This window comes from Gopherus flavomarginatus, chromosome 1, assembly GCF_025201925.1.
Source record: "Gopherus flavomarginatus isolate rGopFla2 chromosome 1, rGopFla2.mat.asm, whole genome shotgun sequence".
Classification (NCBI taxonomy): Eukaryota; Metazoa; Chordata; order Testudines; family Testudinidae; genus Gopherus; species Gopherus flavomarginatus.
Window position 1 is genome coordinate 66,929,435 of NC_066617.1, and position 22,001 is coordinate 66,951,435.

Here is a 22,001-nt window from a genome sequence, read left to right on the forward strand (position 1 = left end):
AACTTCACGATTTACTTCAGTGGGGGTAGATTTGAGTCCCCAGTGTCAGTTACTGCAATAATCTTTGAAGCAGACTGCAGCTATGAATGGCTATCCTATGAGGCAGCTGTATTTCATCCTTTCTATTGTGAGGTAAACAAAACCATCACCATAGACACATGTTGCATCTTATAAAATAAAAAATCCCCACTGCCATATCCCTCTCTTCTATATTAGTGCCAGCTGGAAAATTGCTTAAATGTATCCCTTGGAGAATTTAAGATATAAATTATCTTTATTTAAAGAAATGATTATCCCATTATTTTTCCTGATAACTGGAAAGTTATTTGTTAAAATAAAGTTTGGCTTTGTTTAACCAACCAGCCAACTGAACAGTTTTTCATAATGGTTGGTTTCCAGCGTTCACCACATAGCCATGTGTTTTCAGTAAATTTTTAATTGCAAATTTGGGTTGCCCTGCATTGCACAACATTAAGATTTCCCCCCTGCCTGGTAACATAAAGAGCTGCAGCATTGTATGCCATGTATTCTAATTAACAAACATAAACAAGCTTAAAGCAGAAGGCAAAAAGGGGCTAAACCAACTAATAAATGTGCATTCAGAATTTCTTAGTCCTATGTTTTCTTTTCAGACAGAATCATAACTATCAGTTTTGCTATGAATGTACCTAACATTTTTGATGTTTTCATCTTTTTTTTTCTTTTTTTTTTTTTTTCCCCTACTCAGCTCTTGCCCCTGTTCTTTGCCTCTGGTTTTGTTGGTGAGGATATCACAGTGATGTCTGCATTCAACTTGCTGCATTTGGTGACAAAGAGCCAGCCAGTGGCCCTGCGAGCCTGTGGGCTTCCCTCAGGTTGAATGGGTGCTGCTTGTTGTGTCATGCACATTGAGGGCCCTTTTAGGAATGAGTGTCTCTGCTGCAGGAAATGTTACACTATGGTTTACTAAATTTAGTTCTAATTTATTAGAGTTCTCTGTTGAAGCCGGAAGTTTGTTATAAATCACTGCTTTGCTTTTAGTGTGTTCATAGCCTAGATTTTAGAATGCTTTGGAAACATTATCCAGCTTCCTTGCCCAATATGATATGATATATCTCAAATTTGATAGCATCTTCCTGTCCTCGACACAGACTATGCAGTTAGCCTGAAAATCACAGTTATATTACATATTGCACACGGTTTTAATAAGAAATTGCTTAGCAGCATTTAATATATGAAATATTATTATTTAATAAGTGTCATAAGAAAATGTTTTCAAAATACTGTTCAAGTGCACTTACATCTTCTTCAGCATTTATTCCTTTGTGTGTGTGAAATTTTTATTGTAAATTTACTTTTAATGATAGTGCACACAAAGGTTCATGCAGGAAGTGATGTGAACTGTAATGTAACTTTCTTTCCCTCACAATGTGTACTTTATTTATGTGATCCTATAGTTCAATCAAACAAAAATGTTCCATCACAGCTGCTCTTATTTAGAAATAACATACACCTTTAAAAAAATGCAGAGAGGAATAATCACACTTCATGTGTAATGCCCCCTCCTGCATTTGGATTTGCAAAGGCGGCCATTGGGGCATAAGGGCCCATCCATGTGAATCTGACTGCAGGACCTTAGTATAAACGTTTAATATCAGCATTTAAACAGTAACATATGTAATATCTTTATAAGATCCCAAATCTGACTATTTGACAGGAAATGACAACTTCAGTGGATTAGTTTTTAGAATTCAAAGGCTATCTGGAATTAGTTTTTATTTTGACTTCTTTAAAAATTAAGATGCAGCTGTAAATAATCACTAATTGAAACCCCAAGTAATGTTCCAATTTGGGTATTTGTTATGCACCCATCCCTACTGGGTATAGGCACAAAATACAACAATTTAAAGCATCATTTCTGTTTGCTAATATCATTTCAGAGAAGCATATAGTATATGGAAGGAGTGTCAAACACTTTCGTGATAGGACACAACATTTAAGCTTAATTGATTTTTCTAGAGCTGATTATAATTTTATTTTAACTATCAAAACTGAGCCCCAGTTTTATGGCATAAGGGTCTATTTTCCTTTCCATAATTCCCAGTAACCTAAACAGAAGTTACAAGTGAACCTTGATAAGGAGACAATAAACCCCATTGTGTCAGCCTGATCTTTGCTTCCAATTATATGTGCTGCCGATCCAGGTTTCAAATTCTGAAAACAGAGGACAAGCAAATTTCCTAACTTATTATGCACCTTTGATGTGAGCGCACACTCGTGAGACCTGCCTTAAAATGAGGCATTTACAGCTTTCCTGTTCGTTTTGTGCCTATTCTAACAAGCAGATCTCAAAGCTGGTCTGTTAGGAACAGAATCCGATATTTCTAGTGCATATCTGCTCATGAAGCATCCCATTAACCATTTTGTCACCTGCATCACTGACGTAATCCAATATTCACATGTTTTGTTATAACTTTTATATCTCTGCAATTTATTTGTTTGTATGATCCATAGCTACCCAAACTTTAACAGATTAGTTACACTGACTACTTCATAGATGTATATTGTAAAACAAAATTCATCCACTGATAGCAGAGTAATGTATAACTGCATATTTTATGTGTTCTAAGAGGAAACTAAATTTCCTAGACACTTATAAATTAATGTTGGCTAATTTTGTATTCAATTTGTTTATGTGTAGTAGAGGTGGGGAACAGAACTAAATGATGAAGGGTGCATCATATAAATGCAAGAATAAGTCCTAAAAGCAACATTTGCATAAATGCCACAGTCCAACTGGATCTTGAGTTTACCGTCAGAGACAGAGAAGTGCCCTGTTTTCTTTGGAAGTACAAGCATTTTATGAAAATTATTTTCTCACCCTCCCCCCCCCATCATATTCTGCACAAAATGTATAATGTACTCCTGGTTCACTTCATGCTGTGAGCACCTCAGGTCTCAAGATAAGCAGGATTAGGTCTATTTTTAGTTGGATAGAAACTTTCAAAGAAAATCCAGGTGGTACAAGAAGTGGTTTAGGAGGCATAATTTCACGAGTCACTTAATGAACCAATGCCACCAAATGACTTTAGGGAGCAGTGTGCTGAAAGAGGTTCCATCTTTCAAATGAGGCATAAAACCAAGGCTCTAGTCAGTTGTGGCAGTTAAATTGTCTTGTAATTGGTAAACTGGGATTACTCACATCAGTAAAGTTCCACACGTATAATATTTGCTGGATTGGGCACAATAATATAATTTTTATATCGGTTTTAATTTTCTGGGTGACACCTAGAATCAGCTGTTGCCTTTTATGAATAAGTGCTTCAGTCCAGATATCCTCTATATACTGCCCCTAAGCTTTGCTTGTGCTGTAAAAAGGAGTTCATATATTCTGTCATTTATAGATTAGGACCAATGAAAGCTTTTTTGCTTTTCAAAACAAATACATTCAATTTCATTTCAGAATAGAACATGCATTAATTTTCAGAACTATCTGCTTTTTATTTCAAGTAATGCTTCCCGATCCAGAAATCTTCAGTATTTTGTAGCTCTTGTCTTGTCTTCTGACCATTCTGAAGTTTATGGATATGCACTGAGTTATGTTATAAACTGTATGCCTTTCATATCATTATTATTTAATTTGGTGGAAGGTTTGTTTGCATTTTTAAAATCCACATATTAATGCCTGAGGTATAAATGCATTCTTCTAACTATACAAAATAATAGGATTAAACATTTCAATGTATTTTTTAAATCTAACATATAGTGGTGAGCAGGGAAGAAATTGCTACAGTGTACCCCAGTATGCCAAATTTCCAGTAGATGGCACTAATCAGATGTTGTTTTGCCTAAATAGAACAGAATGAAAAGTTTCCACTTTAGAAATCATTCATACATAGGTACATTCTGAGAATTTCGTTTAAAGTGTGTATAAACTATCATAAGAAAAGCATGAGCATTACGAAAAATGACACAAGTTTGGGCTTATACACAAACTTCCTTCATATAATGTTAGAGGTTTCCTCATTTAACAATTGCAACTCCATTATACTTTCACATGATTTAGAATAAACTGACCCTGTTTGGCCCTGATCCGGTGCACTCCACGTCCACTGAAATGTAGGAGGTAGTCAGCATCTCTCAGGATTGGGTTCATAAGGAAATAGATCTGTTTTGAAATCTTTTAAGATAAGAACAAATTTTCCTTTGGCTACTTTAATGCGTACCAGCAAGTAACGGATACAAACCGTAATGACGCATATTCCATATACATATGTTTTCTGTAGCAGACCACCAAGTTATAAAGAAAAATCTTACTTTGCTTTGCTGTGTCTTTGAATTATTATGGGCTCTCATTCCTTTTAAAAAGTGTCCTTTCTTTTTTTAACACTTCGAATGTTGTGCTGCTTGCATCACATTTTTTTGCATGAGATAGAGATCTGTTTTTCTGCTATTGTAGATCAAGAAAGATTACAGTATTTGTAAAAATTAAGTAAAACTAATGATAAACTCTAGAGAGTTTGGGTATGCTTACGTGCACATTTTCTGATAGGTATATGAAATAATAAAGACTTAAATGATAATTAAATTGTTGTGCAGTGTTTAATTACTAGAATGATTAAGAGTACTGGCAAACTACATTTTTCTAGGATATGGTTGTATTACAATACATCTGTATGAAAGGGTGCTGGGCATATGGTGTAAGCCTCTTTTATTAAATAAATATATGTAGTATGTTTTTTCATAACACCTTTTATTAAATCTCAATTGTAAATTGAAAATATAAGTAAAGTATACTGAATATATAATGAATAGTTACAATTTCAAAATTGGACTGTTTGCAGTAATCCATTAACACACAAGATTACATGTAGGGGCAGCTCTTGCAAACACTTGCAAACATGAGTAATTCACGTGTATAAACCACGTGAACTCTGAGGCTACTCGTGTCAGTTAAATTAACTCACACACACAGTTTTTGCAAAATCTGGCTTTTACAATGGAAGTTCTGAAAACGAGTCAACCATGTCCCCCTTCTCCCACCTATGCATCCACCAAAATTGTAATCACTATTAAATTTTATACAGATTGTGTATATATTATGTAACTTAAATATTTCTAAATGTATATATGTTGTGTGTATATGTGTACATAGTATTTTCATATATGCTCTAACTTTCCCATAGTTTCTCTTAGTGTGTTACCAAGGATATAATATAGACAGATGTATCTTCATATGGTTTGAAAAAAATATACTGATGAAAAAGATAATATATACTAACTCTAGCAACACCCACTAATACTTCTATGGTTAAGTGCCTGTCAGTGTTTTCATTATAAATCCCTGTTTTGTGAGCAGGGGCGGCTCTAGCCATTTCGCCGCCCCAAGCACGGTGGCACGCCACGGGGGGCGCTATGCCGGTCGCCAGTCCTGCGCTCCGGTGGACCTCTCGCAGACGTGCCTGTGGATGCTCCACCGAAGCCGCGGGACCAGAGGACCCTCTGCAGGCACGCCTGCGGGAGGTCCACCGGAGCTGCCTGCTGCCCTCCCGGCGACCGGCAGAGTGCCCCCCGCAGCATGCCGCCCCAAGCACGTGCTTGGCATGCTGGGGCCTGGAGCCGGCCCTGTTTGTGAGATTTATAACTTGAATGTAAAAACTTGCTCTTAGCTTAAATTTGTCGTACATGGTCTCAGATACATGTGCTTTTGTCCCCTCTGCAGACAGTATTTTAAAAGAGAGAGAGAGAGAAGCAAATTCACTGTTTTTTGAAGATTTAAAGAAATGAAATTTATGCTTCTGTAATCAAAATACGGTTTTTATCTGAAATAAAATTTTTCATGTTGCTAGTTCTTTAGTTTGCCAGGATGTAGAGAATTACTCAGCTAATGCTTGTATAGAGTGTTGAAGATAAGTACTATGTAAGTGCCACAATAAATAGTAAGTTAATGTATTTATATATACTTAACTTTGAAAATGGTGCTTACAGTTGTCACTTATAGAGACTCAGTACCTTTCTTCAAGGTTTTTATTGTGTATATCCTAGCGACGTCATAATACCATTCTGTTGTAACTGGATACGGTATGTTGTTGTCATATCTATATAGTGGCTCTAAGGGAGGAAGACATACTATTTGAGGTAAAAAATCACCTTTGTAAAGGTGCCTGAATGGAAATTTACTCAGATATTTTGGTCACTTAGGAAGATAATGTATTGTTTACAGCTATTTAAATCTGTATTTGTTTAAATATTGTACATTTGTATATGTGCAATGTAAAAGGTTTTGTTCAATATTATTTATTCTTTAGTATCAAAGAGGGAATTAAATGTATTCATAAAATTGGTTGCTTTGAGTAACATTCATATCATGCCTTATACCTGAAAAAATCAGGAATGTGTATAAAAGGCTGAAATTCCTTCCGTAGCCTCCTCTTCTCTGCCCCATATTAGAGCAGTAACCAACAGGGTATGCTTTCCACATGAGTTACACAATATAGGCACATCATGTTAAGTCACTAGTGTCCACCCCTCTTTTTTCAGTTGGACCCATGCAAGAAATTGGTGGACAGGCAGTCTTGATTCCTCCAATGCTATGTCCAGGCCTGTGCTTCCATCCTTGCAAACAAAGAGCCACTTCCACAGCTGTTGCATTAGAGATCCCAGTGGGAGCAGAGTGGCAATGCGATGATGACTTTTAAGAACCCACCTAATCGCATGGGATTCCCAGACTTTTTACTGGTGCGATCACATTTTAATGAAGTATTTTCTGCTGGGACTCCAGAAGAGCAAAATGATGTCCTCCGCACAATGTGACCTTGCGCACACTGTGCTGCATGGAGGATGCCATTTTGCTCTTTAAAATGGTGTTCTCCACACAATGTGACCTCATGCATATGGTGTGTATAAGGTCACTCTGTGCAGAGGATGCCATTTTGCTGTACAAAATGGCATCCTGCATGCAAGGTCACGGTGCATGATCACCATACATGCTAGATCACACTGTGCAGAGCAAAATGACATGCTCTGTACATTAGGGATTGCTGCAACCCCACAGTTTGGGAACTGCTGCAGTAGCATGTTTGCAGGGCAAGCATGGAGTAGTTTTGGGATCTTAGAACTTTCTTAGCCCACAATATTCCACTTCCATGCTCCATACCATCCTGGCTGAGGTAGCTTGCCCCTTCCTCTGAGCTTGGGAAACGCTAGGGTAATTTAAAGATGGATTTTAAGCAATTATCATGTTCTTGTTTAACTGTTGTTTATAAATAGCCCTATAGGCCTGAGTAATTCCCCAAGGACAACAAAGAAGCCATTCCTGGTCTAAAGAGTTTGTAATCCAGGTTAGAGAGGATATGATGCAGAAGGAGATGACATCGAGCAAGAAGAAGGGAGGCTTACACAAAATACGGTTTCTTGTTCCTTCAAATTTATCTATCAAGTTAGTTTCCCACTTTTAAAAAAAAAATCTAGATATTATTAGGTTGACCAGGGAAAACAGGAGACTGTTGGAGAGGATGTGGTGAGCAGCAGGTTTCAAGGAAGCGTTCGACAGAGGGTGCATTACATACAGTATCAGGGTAGTGAGCAGCATGGGATAATGCCCAGATGTGTTGTGGGGGAAGGATATACAGAATTAGCAGAGTGGGAGAGAAGAGAGAAGATGCTAGCTGGGCAAGAGTTGCATAGACACTTAAGGTGGTGGTAATGCATTTGGAGTTGATGTAGGTGGTGGTCTGGATACACTGAAGGGACTTCCAAAGGGAAAGGGTGTCTCCCATGAGTTTGATGGCAGCTTTTTGAACAGACCTGCGGTGGTACAAAGAGTGAGTCAGATAAGCAAGGAAGGGGAATGTTGCCATAGCATAGATGCGACATGGACAGGCGTGGATGGAGATTTTGGCACTAAGAACGGAGAGGAAGAAATCTATGGTAGAGAAGTGTTGTCTAACTTGCGGCCCTCTAGGGAGACTGTTAAAGCACCTTAAACAGAAAATTTGTTTTTGATTACCAGTTGAAAACGTGCTCTATCTGCCATGCCTTGGGATGTAAAAAAGGAAGTGCTAGAATCGAGTCCATCATTAGGAAGTGTCTGGGCATCGCTGCTCTTGCTACCTCCGGAGCAGCTGTGATGTGACCAAGGAGTGCTCTGAGCAGCCGTTGTTCTTTTCCTGCTGCATTTATTCAATAGCTCCCCTTTGGTTACCTGCTGTGTTGCAGGCAAGAAAGACAGAGTAGGTCTGGCTACTCCATTGCCAAGTATCCTGCTGAGCTTTGGGAGCACCATGGAGAGCACAGCAGGATAGGAGCTCAGCTGGGTCTTCCTGAGCCTGTGGGAATAGCTAGCGAAGGACGGGCTCCCTCCTCCACATAGCTGTGTAGGGGAGAGGGAAAAGAGAAGCTGAGAACCAACAACCACTTATGGATCCTTGTTTTTCTGCCTTAGCCCTGGTGCAGGTTAGAGCATTTTGGGGGCTAATTTCTGCCAGCTGGCAATAGTCCCTTAGGCACCAAATCTATACTGGGGATAGCTGGAGCACAGTATGCTCCAGCCTGTCCTCTTGTCCTCAGTACATCTCTCTGTGCTGATGGTTGTAGGCGTAGGAGCCAGCTGTGCCTGCTAGGAACTCTTAAACACTAGGGCACTTGCAGGTAGTTTCAGCTCTAAGCAACACAGAAGGACACAAATGGGGCAGAGATGTGCCCCAAAATATTGATTGTGGCACTTTGGCCTTTTGAAGTACAGTGTTCTATCCTCAGACTGAAAAGGTGGCATATCGCTGTTGCCGAGGAAGTTACCAGGAGGATTTAGCAAGAGCCTGAATAACTATAGGTTGCACACCACTGTAGTAACTGCTGGCAAATGCTGACTTTTTAATTGTTTCTACTGCAGGTTAGACCTTTATTAAAGCTGTGGGAATATACATATTTTTATGGCTTACTGAAATATTTTTGAACGCACAAGATAGCTGAAAAGACAGAGCAATTTGCTATTTTTAAATTTAGCTTAATTCTTATGTTAAAATATTTCCGTATGTTATGTCTTCATTTTTATGTATTCCCTGGTGAAAGGTGTTAAAATGACAGCACTGGAATCAGAAGTCTCCTCTCTGGGGAGAAAAAAGCTAGTGTAGCGTAAGTTTCTCCCCGCTCAGCCAACCTGTCTCAATCTTGGCTTGTGTGGTTCACTTGTAAGGATGAAGAGAATAGATCAGTCTCCATGCTTACTCAGTTCTTAGCCTTTCTGATGAGACCGCCAGCAGAAGTGCCAGTTACAAAGGTGAGGATGGTTTCTTTTACGTGGATGTTACCATTGAGAGCTATGCTGAGAGTATCAACTCATATCACATAGGCCACTGAACAATTATAGCCCAATTCAAACTCAGAACTTAAAGGTAAGAGACTTCATGTCCTATTACCAATCCACCATAGCTACCCCGTCCCAGTTTGTCATTAATTTAGAAGTTTAGTGTCATATTGGTTTTTTTTTTCCTTCATGAAGGTATATAATTAGGGCTGTTGATTAATCGCAATTAGCTCACGCGATTAAACTTAAAAATTAATCGCAATTAATCAGTTTTAATTGCACTGTTAAACAATAGAATATCAGTTGAAATTTTGTTTTTCTACATTTGCAAATATATTGATTTCAACTATAACACAATACAAAGTGTACAGTGCTCACTTTATATTTTTATTACAAATAGTTGCACTGTAAAAGTACAATACCATAATGCAATCTCTTTATTATGAAAGAGCAACTTACAAACGTAGATTTTTTTTGTTACATAACTGCACTTAAAAGCAAAACAATGTAAAACTTTAGAGCCTACAAGTTCATTCAGTAGTACTACTTATTCAGCCAATCACTAAGATGCAAGTTTGTTTACATTTGCTGGAGATAATGCTTCCGGCTTCTTATTTATAATGTCACCTGAAAGTGAGAACAGGTGTTCGCATAGCACTTTTTGGCTGGCATTACAAGGCATTTATGTGCCAGATATGGTAAATATTCGTATGCCTCTTCATGCTTCGGCCACCATTCCAGAGGACATGCTTCCATGCTGATGGCGCTCATTAAGAAAATAATGCATTAATTAAATTTGTGACTGAACTCCTTAGGGGAGAACTGTATATCTCCTGCTCAGTTTTACCTGCATTCTGCCATATATTTCATGTTATAGCAGTCTTGGATGATGACCCAGCATGTGTTGTTCGTGTTAAGAACACTCTCACTGCAGATTTGACAAAATGCGAAGAAGGTACCAATGTGAGATTTCTAAAGATAGCTACATCACTTGACCCAAGTTTTAATAGTATGAAGTGCCTTCCATAATCTGAGAGGGATGAGGTGTGGAGCATGCTTTGAGAAGTCTTTAAAAGAGCAGCAGTCCAATGTGAAAACTACAGAACCTGAACCACCAAAAAAGAAAATCAACCTTCTGGTGGCATTTGACTCTGATGATGAAAGTGAACGTGCGTCAGGGCGAACTGCTTTGGATCTTTATCGAGCAGAACCCCTCATTAGCATGGACACATATCTTCTAGAATGGTGGTTGAAGAATGATGGGGCATCTGATACGTAAATATCTTGTGATGCTGGCTGCAATAGTGTCATGAGAACACCTGTACTCACTTTCAGGTGACATTGTAAACAAGAAGCGGGCAGCATTATGTCCTGCAAATGTAAACAAGATTGTTTTTCTGAGTGAGTGACTAAAGAAGAAGACTGAATGGACTTGCAGCCTCCAGAGTTTTGCATTGTTTTATTTTCGAATGCAATTAGTTATTTTTTTGTACATAATTCTACATTTGTAAGATCAACTTTCATGATAGAGATTGTATTATAGTACTTGTATGAGGTGAATTGAAAATGCTATTTTTGGTTTTTATAGCACAGATATTTGTAATAAAAATAAATATAAAGTGAGCACTGTATACTTTGTGTTCTATTGTAATTCAAATCAATATATTTGAAAATGTAGAAAACTTCCAAAAATATTTATATAAATGTTAGTCTATTGTTGTTTAACCGTGCAATTAATCATGTGATTAATTTTTTAATCCTTTGACAGCCTATATATAATATGGCAATATTTTTTCTAGTACCTTTTGGAGTTTATCTGTCATGCAAGGACAGTGACCTCATATACATATATCTTTGAAATAGGCTGATCTATAATATCTCCAAATTTTCTAAGTACCAGGATTGCTCGGTTTTACTGAAGGTGCTTCCATTTAGAAAATGCTAGGCCACCTTAATCATAGTAATCCTAAAAAGAATAGATGGAAAAGCCCTATAAGGTAGTTATAGTCACCTGCCAGCCTGTGCAAGATTGTTGCTTGATTGCCTTGCCCAGTCTATGTATAAACCTGTGACTGTGATTTTGAAAGGATGTAATACCAAGCTTAAGTGACTAGTGGTGATATTTCAGCAGTGCACAGGACACAGATGCCTCCAATAAGGAAGTAAAGGGGCCATCCCATGGAGATGATATACAAGCTGTTTTTCCCATCTGAAAAACACTTCCATTTTTTAAAATTTTTTTTACATTTCAAAAACACCTCTGTATTTCTTCTCCATGGGCTGAGTCGTTTCTCACAGGCTCTGTTCAGCAACATAGCCACCATTATTCCACTGGCAGTTTTATGGAACTAAAGGGGAAAATGCTAGACATGAGATGAACCAGGCACCCACATCTCCCAGGGACTCTAGCACTAAAGGGTGAGGAGATAAAAAGAAAACAATTGGTTCCAATACCAATGTCTAGCTTAAAAGGAGAGTGTACAAAAACGGGATTTTTGTTTTGTTTTGTTTACACTGCTATCAGTCACTGAAATCTTCGGAAGTTTGATTTTTGCACGAGAAACTTATGATAGAGCTAAAATATCTGGAGCGAGAGATGGCCTATCTATGTGGCTCGTCAACAAAACACCATGGCCATGGTTTGCTGCTGATCCATTCAGATTAAAAACAAATTAGGCAACTCCAGAGGTACAACTCCATTGTAAGTTTCCCTGGGAGGGATAGCTCAGTGGTTTGAGCAGTGGCCTGCTAAACCCAGGGTTGTGAGTTCAATCCTTGAGGGGGCCACCTAGGGATCTGGGGCAAAAATTGGTCCTGCTAGTGAAGGCAGCGGGCTGGACTCAATGACCTTTCAAGGTCCCTTCTAGTTCTAGGAGATTGGTATATCTCCAATTAAAAAAAAAAAAAGTAACAGCAGGCATTCACATGGCACTGTTGTAGCTGGTATCGCAAGATATTAATGTGCCAGATGCGCTAAAGATTCCAGAAGACATGCGTCCATGCTGATGATGGGTTCTGCTCAATAATGATCCAAAGAAGTGCGGACTGAAGCATGTTCATTTTCATCATCTGAGTCAGATGCCCCTAGCAGATTTTCTTTTTTGGTGGTTCAGGTTCTGTAGTTTTCACATTGGAATGCTGCTCTTTTAAGACTTCTGAAAGTATGCTCCACACCTCGTTCTTCTCAGATTTTGGAAAGCACTTCGGATTCTTATATTTTGGTTCCAGTGCTGTAGCTATATTTAGAAATCTCACATTGGCACTGTCTTTGCATTTTGTCAAATCTTCAGTGAAAGTGTTCTTAAAACGAACAACATGTGCTGGGTCATCATCCCAGGACTGCTGTAATGTAAAATATATGGCAGAATGCAGGTAAAACTGAGCAGGAGATATACAGTTCTCCCCCAAGGAGTTCAGTCACAAATTTAATTAATGCATTATTTTCTTAATGAGCGCCGTCAGCACGTCCTCTGGAATGGTGGCCGAAGCATGAAGGGGCGTATGAATATTTACCATGTCTGGCACATAAATGCTTTGTAATGCCAGCCAGAAAAGTGCCATGCGAATGTCTCTTCTCACTTTCAAGTGACATTGTAAATAAGCTGGCAGCATTATCTCCTATAAATTTAAACAAACTTGTTTGTCTTAGCTGAACAAGAAGTAGGACTGAGTAGAATTGGAAGCTATCAATTTTAATATTGCTTTGTTTTTGAGTACAGTTATGTAACCAAAAAAAATCTACATTGTTAAGTTGCACTTTCAGATAGAGATTGCACTGCAGCACTTATATGAAGTGAATTGAAAAATACAATTTCTTTTGTTTTGTAAAAAAAAAAATAAAGTGAGCAGTGTACTAATTCTGTGTTAATTGAAATCAATATGTCTGAAAATGTAGGAAAGCATCCAAAAATTTAATTAAAAATTTCAATTTGGTGTTCTATTTAGCAGTGCGATTAAAACAGCGATTAATCATGATTAATTTTTTTGAGTTAATTGTGACTTAACTGCAATTGATCAACAGCCCTACATTTTAGTGGTGATTTGCATGGAGACTGGGAGAACAGGTTTACTGATAAATTGGTTTATGTTGCGTAAGAATCTGATTTCATTTGTTTCCCATTGTTACTGTTCCTGAGAGTGCATGTTTAGTTATCATCTTAAGAAAATGCTGGCAGGTCAAACTAGAACCAAAAGTTAGGTATTATAAATGTTTTAAAACTCAACCAACATAAATGTTTCCATCAATTGTTTTGTAATTCCAATGAAAAATTTCTTCTATAGTGTTCTTTTAAAAACAAAAGCCAACCAACATTCTCCTACACTGGAGCATTCTGCTAAGGCTAAATAAGCATAAAAGGAAACAGACTAAACAAAAATGAAAGTAACCTGCCTATTTTCATTCTTTGAAGATGGAGGGAAATGCAAAAGTGTCATCTAATAGCATAAATGGTGGAAACTAAATTAGATATTTCGGTTTTTAATGAAATAGAAAGTTTTGTAGTATGAGTAAGGATATTTGATTTTTTTAAAAAAAATGTAACTCTTAGTCTGGCAGCATTCCTTTCACATCAGTACTAGGTAACTCGCCCCACAGATGTATACCTTCTCCTTTGGAGAAGTAAGGAGATGTATGCTTAGACATAGATCTTGCAGTCTGATCCGCATGAGTAGACACTTCTGTCCACACAGAATCCCTTTGAAATCAGTGGGGCTCTGCGTAGTCTCGGGGGGCTGTCTATACTGGTCAAATGGCAGAATTGAGACCTATGGTGCTGTATAAAAAATATGATTAAACCCCACTGACACATGCTTGAAAAGTTTTTAATAATAGTATAAAAAACTGGAAGCCTGATTTATTATACAGTAATGCTGTGCTGGAACATTTGTCTCACTGTATTTAATTCAGGAAGTCTTAATAATATGTACTCATTGCATGCCTATCGTGTCCATTAGTGCGAATGGGACTTACGCACATGCACAAAGAGGAGAATATATACAGTGCTTTACATGATATTTGAAATGCGAGTTATTTTCAATGCAGTAAGAGAAAGGAAGCAACAAAACAAAAGATAAAATTTTAACAGTTCAAAAGAGTATTAAAGAAAAGCTATGAGTAGGCAATGTTTCAGTACCTGTATGTCATACACTAATCTGGTCCCTCAGGCACAGGGGAGCAGATTAATGACAGTGGCCGGGAGTAATAGCCTGATAGCTTTTGTCACTCTATCTGAAGAAACCTTACTGCTCTTTTGTATTTTATTATTATTATTATTTATTATTTTATTATTGTTAATTAAATCAAAGGAAATTGTGTATATGTTGGTGTTTGTCTTCATTTATGAACCCCAGATTTGGAAAGCTTCACAAAAATAGGAATTTAGAAACAAGGTGAGGTGCTCAGGTCACTACCAGAAAATGCTTGCAGCTCACTTCTATTTTATGGTGCTGGGCTCCAAGCTGAGGGAACAAGTTGTAAAACAAGAGAAGTGATGGTGAGGATGGTAATTATTTCCCATGTGCTTTGCAATTTTTTCCCCTCAAAAAAGGCCATTTTTGAGATGCAGTAATCGGTAAAACATCCAAAAATGATATTTTATGCATATTTGTTAGCCTAAAAATAGACATTCCTGTTTTATTATTAGTTTCATCTGAAAAAGCCTCTACCTTGGTTTGAAGCCTTGAAAGCCACGTTTCACTTTGGTTAGCACTGCTGCCATTTTTGGTAGCATAAAGGATCTTGAAGTACAGCTGTATGTAAAATGCCTTTATAATGAACAGTAATAAGAATGAAGAGGGAAGGATAAACAGTAAATATTCAGCTGGGGCCCATATCTCTCTGAGTTCCATCCATCTCTCTGTAGCCCCTGCCACAGACTTCACTGGAGCTCCATGTAAGGAGCTCACTGCAGAAGCAGGGGCAGGTATAACAAACCAAAACAGGATTTTCAGATGCACTCTTACTATCTTGAGGATACATTTAAAATTTCTCCCGTTTTTTACTTCAAGGAGGCAAAAAATTGGAGTGAAATTTAAGATTTCTTCCCTCCTCATGGTCTCATAAAATGACTGGTCCAAAGTGGATGCCATGCTAATTTTAAAACTGCAGATTATTTTTCTCGTTCACATTGACCTGCAGAGTTTATGAATAAGCAGCACACAAATTTAGACCTGATTTGCCAGGAAGTTAAGAAGCCTTCTAAAGTTTTAGAGACTTTCATGGGAATCCTGTTTCAACCCCATTACTGACCCCTTCTTGAGAGAACTAACACAAGGAAGACAGGCATGGGCTGATGGACAGGTTCATTCTGTTTTCTTTATGAACAGTAAGGTGATTTGATTGGGCTCTTGCTCTGTACTGTTTATTTTTTCATAATCAGTATGGATACCATATTGGTTGCGTTATTAGTTGCTATTTATTGCATAATCACCATAGAAGAAATGATTCATCCATAATTGTTTTCCCGTACTCTCTATATTTCATCTTGCATTTCCCACTGATTCTCCCCCCTACCCCTGCCCCAAGGTAATTTTGTTTAAAGTGCACATAAACAATTGTCTTTAGAAATTATCATATAAGCTTTGCAGTGTGGAGTACAGGCATTATTTTAGTGCAAAGTGAGCGTTTTTCCCTCTAGTTTGCTGCCTCTTCCTTGTCATCATATTTAAACCAATGGTGGTGATAGCATCGCTCTAAGCCACAAGGTAAAGATGTTGCATCTGTGCATGTTTTGCATGGGGATGGCTAATCTGGCATGACATAGTATTACAAAAGAAGGCTCCAATTCAGGAAAATACTTAAGCACATGCTTAAAGTTATGCATGTGTTTTAAGTGCTCCCTTGTACAGGAATGCTATTCTGAACTGGAGCCTAAATAAAGAACTTAAAACACCAGAATGTCACTAATTCACCCTAACAGGGAGACCCACTGCAAATGAGCAAGTGATGGAGGTAGCCAATGGATATACACCATATTACCCCTTGTCTCTGACATTCAAAAGCAACATGAAATAGGCTTGGTTAATTTACTGGTCTATCAGTTTGCCATGAACGTTTAAACCGTAAGTGTCAAAGCTCTGCTTAAGGATGTTCCTGAGATCTGAGGGTTGGGTTACGTGATGACATGAGGTTCATCCAACTGGATTGCAGCACAGCATTATAATTTTGCTGCCCAGTGCTCTGCAAACCTTGAAAATCCCTTTCCAGTGTAGGTTTGCAGTGTACACCAGTGCAGAGTAGCAAGATTTCACTGTACATGTAAATACTTGTCTGTCGTATAAAACATTCAGGTAACTATAAAAACAATAGGGAAAAATCTCTTATAACATACTTCCTACTTCTGATTGCAAGGTCGTGGATTAAAGGATATACAGTGAAATGGAAATTTCCTTCTGTATACTAGTGACTATACCCAGTAAAGAATGCTATGATTCTAAAATGATAAAATCAGGGTACCCACTTAAGGAATTATTGTAAGAGTTTAAAATGAGATTTTCTTTTAAAACACTCAACTTCTCTATGATTTTTCAAAGTTGAGATATGCTTAGTTGTTTTTGTTTTTTTTTAATGTTAAGGAATGAGATGAAGTTTTGGAAGCAGAAATAATTTTGAGCAAGTTTTAAAAAAAATAAAGGGGTGTTTGTCTATAAAACTTGGCCCAATTTGGGCTGCTTTTTAATATTAAAATATAAGATTTAGGATTCGTAATACTCAGGCAATTTCTTATTGAGCTGCATAATGCAACATTGAGTTATTTATGTAATGCATATACTTCTTTTTGCTATTAGTTATCCTTTGAAAGACTTATTAGTGCAAGAAGACAGCACACCCTGAGAATAAAAATCTCCAAAGTTTGACATCTTTAAATAAGCAACCAAATGTTATAAAGAACAAACCTCACTTACAGTTAGGAAACAATATTTACATTTAAGGTTGAAAAGCCAGGATGTAGGAAAATTTTGCTAATTTGGAAGGTGACCTTTAAGTGCACCAAAACCAAATAATTTGTAAGCCATGGCACAGGGCACATTCCTGCAAAAGTTGTCTGAATACTTCTTTAGTGGTTCTTGAAAGACAAACAAAGAAACCTGGAATGAAATCTTTATCCCCCTCCCAAATAAGACTGAAACTAACAAAGGAGTATAGCAGTGCTCTTTCAAAGCTTGCCATTAACAGGAGGGCTCTGCAGCACAGTTAATGAGATGTTTCAGAAAACAATCTGTTTTTAAGAATGTTTAGATCAAAAGTAATTTCCAATCTATGAAATGAAGTTGCTTTTCAATACCTTTCATTCACTAGCCAAGCTTTTTATGTTTGCATTATTTATTTCAATCAGATGTTCTCAATTTTCCTTTTTCTCTTTGGACCTACTTGACAAGGTTAGTAAGTAGTGACCAACATTTTTTGCTTTGGAAGAATAAAACTAAGAGAAAGAGAGAGAGAAGGGGTGGAGGTGCGGGTGGGGTGGGGGAGGAGAAACATCTTTGCCTAAATGATTTGCAAGCATCTGTGCTTTAAGCTACTTTTTATGAACACTCTTAGTAATGACTCAAGGTAAAAAAGCAGAAAAGCATCCAATGTTAGGAAATTGCAATCCAATACCACGTAATTTAAACCTGCCATTGCTTCTCTTGTACTAAATGACATACAGATGGGTAGCTCTGTTCCCTCTACTTTGGGAACACAATTGGACTTTTTATGAGTGTATATTTTGCTGACAAAAATATTTTTGTCAGGACTGTTTATTTCTAATTGTGCATATTATAATTACTTGAGTAGAATTATTTTAGATGAAGTATTACATATGGTTAGTAAAGCTGTTTCCACATTCAGCACACTTGTACTAGGGTAATTTTTTTGGTTTTCATTCACCAAAGCAACCAGTGTTGGGTCCTGAAAAGTATAAATCTCAGATTGGCTTCCTCAAAAAAAAAATTTTGTTTGAATTCTTTTCTAGAGTAATTACAGATTCTACATTATAAGAATGGTGTTTTTACAATAATGCCTTGAGACCATTTAGATTTTCTTTTTGTGTGTAGAACTAGGCATAGTCTAGGTTGGAATTTTCAAGGAAGTATGAGCCAGTTTTAATTTTAATTATTAATTAATACATCCCAGTTCTAATTTTTAAGACAACTTTTTTTTTTGAGGACTGCACAATTTTTAGAACAGTGAAATGACTTTTCTCTTAGGGCTGATATTTTGATCTGCATTATAAGACATAGTCCCTAAGAATAATTCAACTGTGACAAAAATAAATAAAGTGAAAATAAATGTAAGGATGGTGGAGAAATCAACCATATTGGAAGTATAATGATTTATAATATTTAAAACTTCTTAAAAGGTTGTGAATCATTGGATGCTGAATCGTGGCTAAACATCATATGCCCATTACCTTATGTCTACAATATAGATGTTTTGAAAAGAGCATTGCGTTTGAATTATTTTTTGCCAACTTTTTTTTTTAAGTGGTAGGAAAATGTTACCTTCTCATGAATGACTGTGTAAAGGTTTAGGATGGCGCACAGAAGGCTTTGGCTGTAGCACATTGTCACTGCTCCAGTGGAATCACCTGGCTTTTGAGCAACATTCTTTTAAAACTTGGATTTGAAGAAATAATCAGCTGCAGTTCAGCTGAGCCGTTCTATTGCATTAGGGACTGGTCTGGTCATTGACAAGTGAATGCAGAAGCTATGCTGTGGCCGTCAGCCAAAGCAATTATTCAAGATTTGAGCTAAAAAGACTCCTTCTCTCATATCCTCTCCCTTTTTCAGGGTCAAGTAGGGATAAAAAGAACTGCAAGGTGGTCTTTTCCCAGCAGGACCTGAGGAAACGGCTGACGCCTTTGCAGTACCATGTCACTCAGGAGAAAGGGACTGAAAGGTAAGGCAGGCTGAAGGAAGCACGTTCATGAAGAAATAGGCATCTTTCCTTCTCTTCTCCCCTTTCTGCTGTTTCCCCTCCAACTGCTTTCAAGAATTCTCCACTTGTTTACTAACTCCTATAAATTAACACCACTGAAAAGACAGGCATCTGCCGTGTGGTGGTCAAGGCAATAGAGTGTGTGTGTGTGTGTATATTAAATGAACACTAAGTGTCTTATAAAGTCACAGAGCTTATGTTTAGGGTCTGTTTTTAGTTTACTAGAAAAAGTGTGGAAGTGATAGTGGTTTAGGTACATTTTTTTGGAAGACATCACAGTGAGCAGAACCATGAGGAAAATGGCTCTGTGCCAGGAGACTGAAATTTTGAAGGTGCCTATTGTAAGTATAGACATTTTGGCTGCAAAAAGAAAGTAGCATAATTTAGTTCCTTTCCACCCCACTCCAACTTCTTTTTGAAGCGCATGTGGAGAAGGTATTTATTGGCTCATTTGTGGTAGGAATGTCAAAAATTTTCAATAACTGCCCTCACATGGCTTTAGTCCCTGGAAGCTAGCCCTAAATCTTGGATGGAAATAAAAGCGCTCACTTCCAAACTGTTCATAGTGAATAGTCTCTCTCAGCTGATTCCAGCATGAAGGCAACTTGCCAAAGTCTAACCATTTTGTTGTCTAATTTATACCATGGAGCTTGGCATAAGGCCCTAGCTTACCTCTGATCCAAATGTATTAATGATGTAACTGCTTGTTTTCATTCATGACCTGAAAGGGCTCTTTACCACATATGGGGTCCTAGTTAATAAGCAACACTCTTCCTACCAGAGTATACTGTTTGCTGAATGTAATGAATGGTTATCACTGGCACAACCCCACCCCCCACAAATGAGCTGGCAGTGGGACCTGAGCCTCCATTTATGAGACCTTCTTCCACCCCAATCACTTACTGTTGTGTATATGATTAGCAAAATGATTTAATGCACACAAACAATTGGAGAGTAGGTCATTCTTAAAAATCCTGTTTATAGAAAAAAATTGGACCTCATAAAAAGGGTGAAAGGATAATAAAAACAAGCTGCTGAGCACATAGGCTTTTTGTTGGACTAGCACAGCTGATTTGTATTAGATGAATGACCTCCGAGCCCTTAAGTTTGTTAACTTAGAAAAATATTCTCTTAAAACTGTAATATTCCTTTTTGCCTAAAAATATAAGGCTCATGCAGCTTGAAATGATGGACCAGTTGTTTCATTTTCTGCTAAGATACTAATGATACTCTAGTCTAACACACGGGCAGCCCATCCTGTGCTAACAAACCAACAGTGTCATTTACCCACTACACTAGTGCTTCATTTGTTGTTGAACATTTGAGATCATTGTTAAAAAATTGTTTGAAGACTAAAGCTAGAGAAATGTTCAAGATTAATTGAATTTTAAACAAAGATTGTTTAAAAATTACTAATTTTAGGACGTTGCCAAACAGTTTTAAACAGCAATTGGTTTTTGTGCTCTTATCTTTGACGTTGTGTGAGGTTTTGCTTCCTTCTGAACGGTATGTAACTGTTAAGGCAAATTAATGAAAATATTCATTTTTTCAGTTGATAAAGAATAACAGCTAACTCCTTGAGTTCAGCTTTTTGCACTCTAATATAGTGTTTAAAAACACTATTCCCTTACTGATTTTTAAAATAGCATTTTTGTTTTTCCAGCGCCTTTGAGGGAGAATACACACATCATAAAGCTTACGGGATATACAAATGTGTTGTCTGTGGAACTCCTTTATTCAAGTGAGTATATTAAATATAATTATCAAGACTTCTTTCTGTATTAGATATTATGTTATGATCCACTGTAATCTCTCATGTTCCAGGCTTTACAGTAGCTTTGTAAGAAAATTTAAGAATTAACTTTCATTCAAACAAAAAAATAGCATAAAAAAATTAAATAGAGTAATACAGTAAACTGGAGACTAGTAGTATAAGTAACTTGACTGGGAAATGAGTTTTATAATACAGAGTCATGGACTTCGCTGGTGAGGTAACTTTAGAGTTATTTGAGTTCTTTATTTCAGCATTGGAGATTCAGATGTGGGTGTAAACCAATGATCCTCATTCTGCAGGCTCATGTAGGCCCCATGGAGGTAGTCTATCCGTACTCCAGTCGGGTGGTTAGACCATTAAGAACATAGGAACATCCATGCTGGGTAAGAACAATGGTCCATCTTTTGATAGTGGCCAGTGCCAGAAGCTTCAGAAGGAGGGAACAGAACAGGGCAATTATTGAGTGGTCCAGTCCCAACTTTTAGCACTTTAGGGTCACCCAGAGCGTGGTGTTGCATTCCTGACAATCTTGGCTAATAGCCATTGATGGAGCTATCCTCCAGGAACTTATCTAATTCCCATTTTTAACCCAGTTCTACTTTTGGCCTTCACAACATAACCTGGCAATGAGTTCCACAGGTTTTACTGTGTTATGTGAAGAAGTACTTCCTTATATTGTTTTTAATCTGCTGCCTATGCATTTCATTGGATGATCCCTGGTTCTTGTGTTATGTGACGGGGTAAATAACAGTTCCTTATTCACTTTCTCCGCACAGTCATGATTTTATAGACCTCTGTCATGTCCCCCTTAGTTGTCTCTTTTCCAAATTGAATAGTCCCATTCTTTTTACTCTCTCCTCCTACAGAAGCTGTTCCATATCTGCTAATCATTTTGGTTGCCTTTCTCTGTACATTTTTCAATTCTAATATATCATTTTTGAGATGAAGTGACCAGAATTGTATGCAATATTCAACATGCCATTATATTTTCTGTCTTATCAATTTCTTTCATAATGTTTCCTAAC

At 37.4% G+C, this 22,001-nt stretch overlaps 1 protein-coding gene across 5 annotated transcripts in view; it reads left to right on the forward strand.

Annotated features, from left to right (window-relative positions):
- The window catches only part of MSRB3 (methionine sulfoxide reductase B3), a 144,202-nt gene that overhangs the window by 37,596 nt on the left and 84,605 nt on the right, over nt 1–22,001 (forward strand). For 4 of the 5 annotated variants that reach the window (XM_050924122.1, XM_050924137.1, XM_050924105.1 and 1 more), the window contains 2 exons: nt 19,055–19,163; nt 20,866–20,943. In XM_050924122.1, the coding sequence (XP_050780079.1) occupies nt 19,055–19,163; nt 20,866–20,943 (187 nt within the window). Of the gene's footprint in view, nt 1–763; nt 855–19,054; nt 19,164–20,865; nt 20,944–22,001 lie in introns of those variants that run through there. The other variant, XM_050924128.1, reaches the window with a different exon arrangement.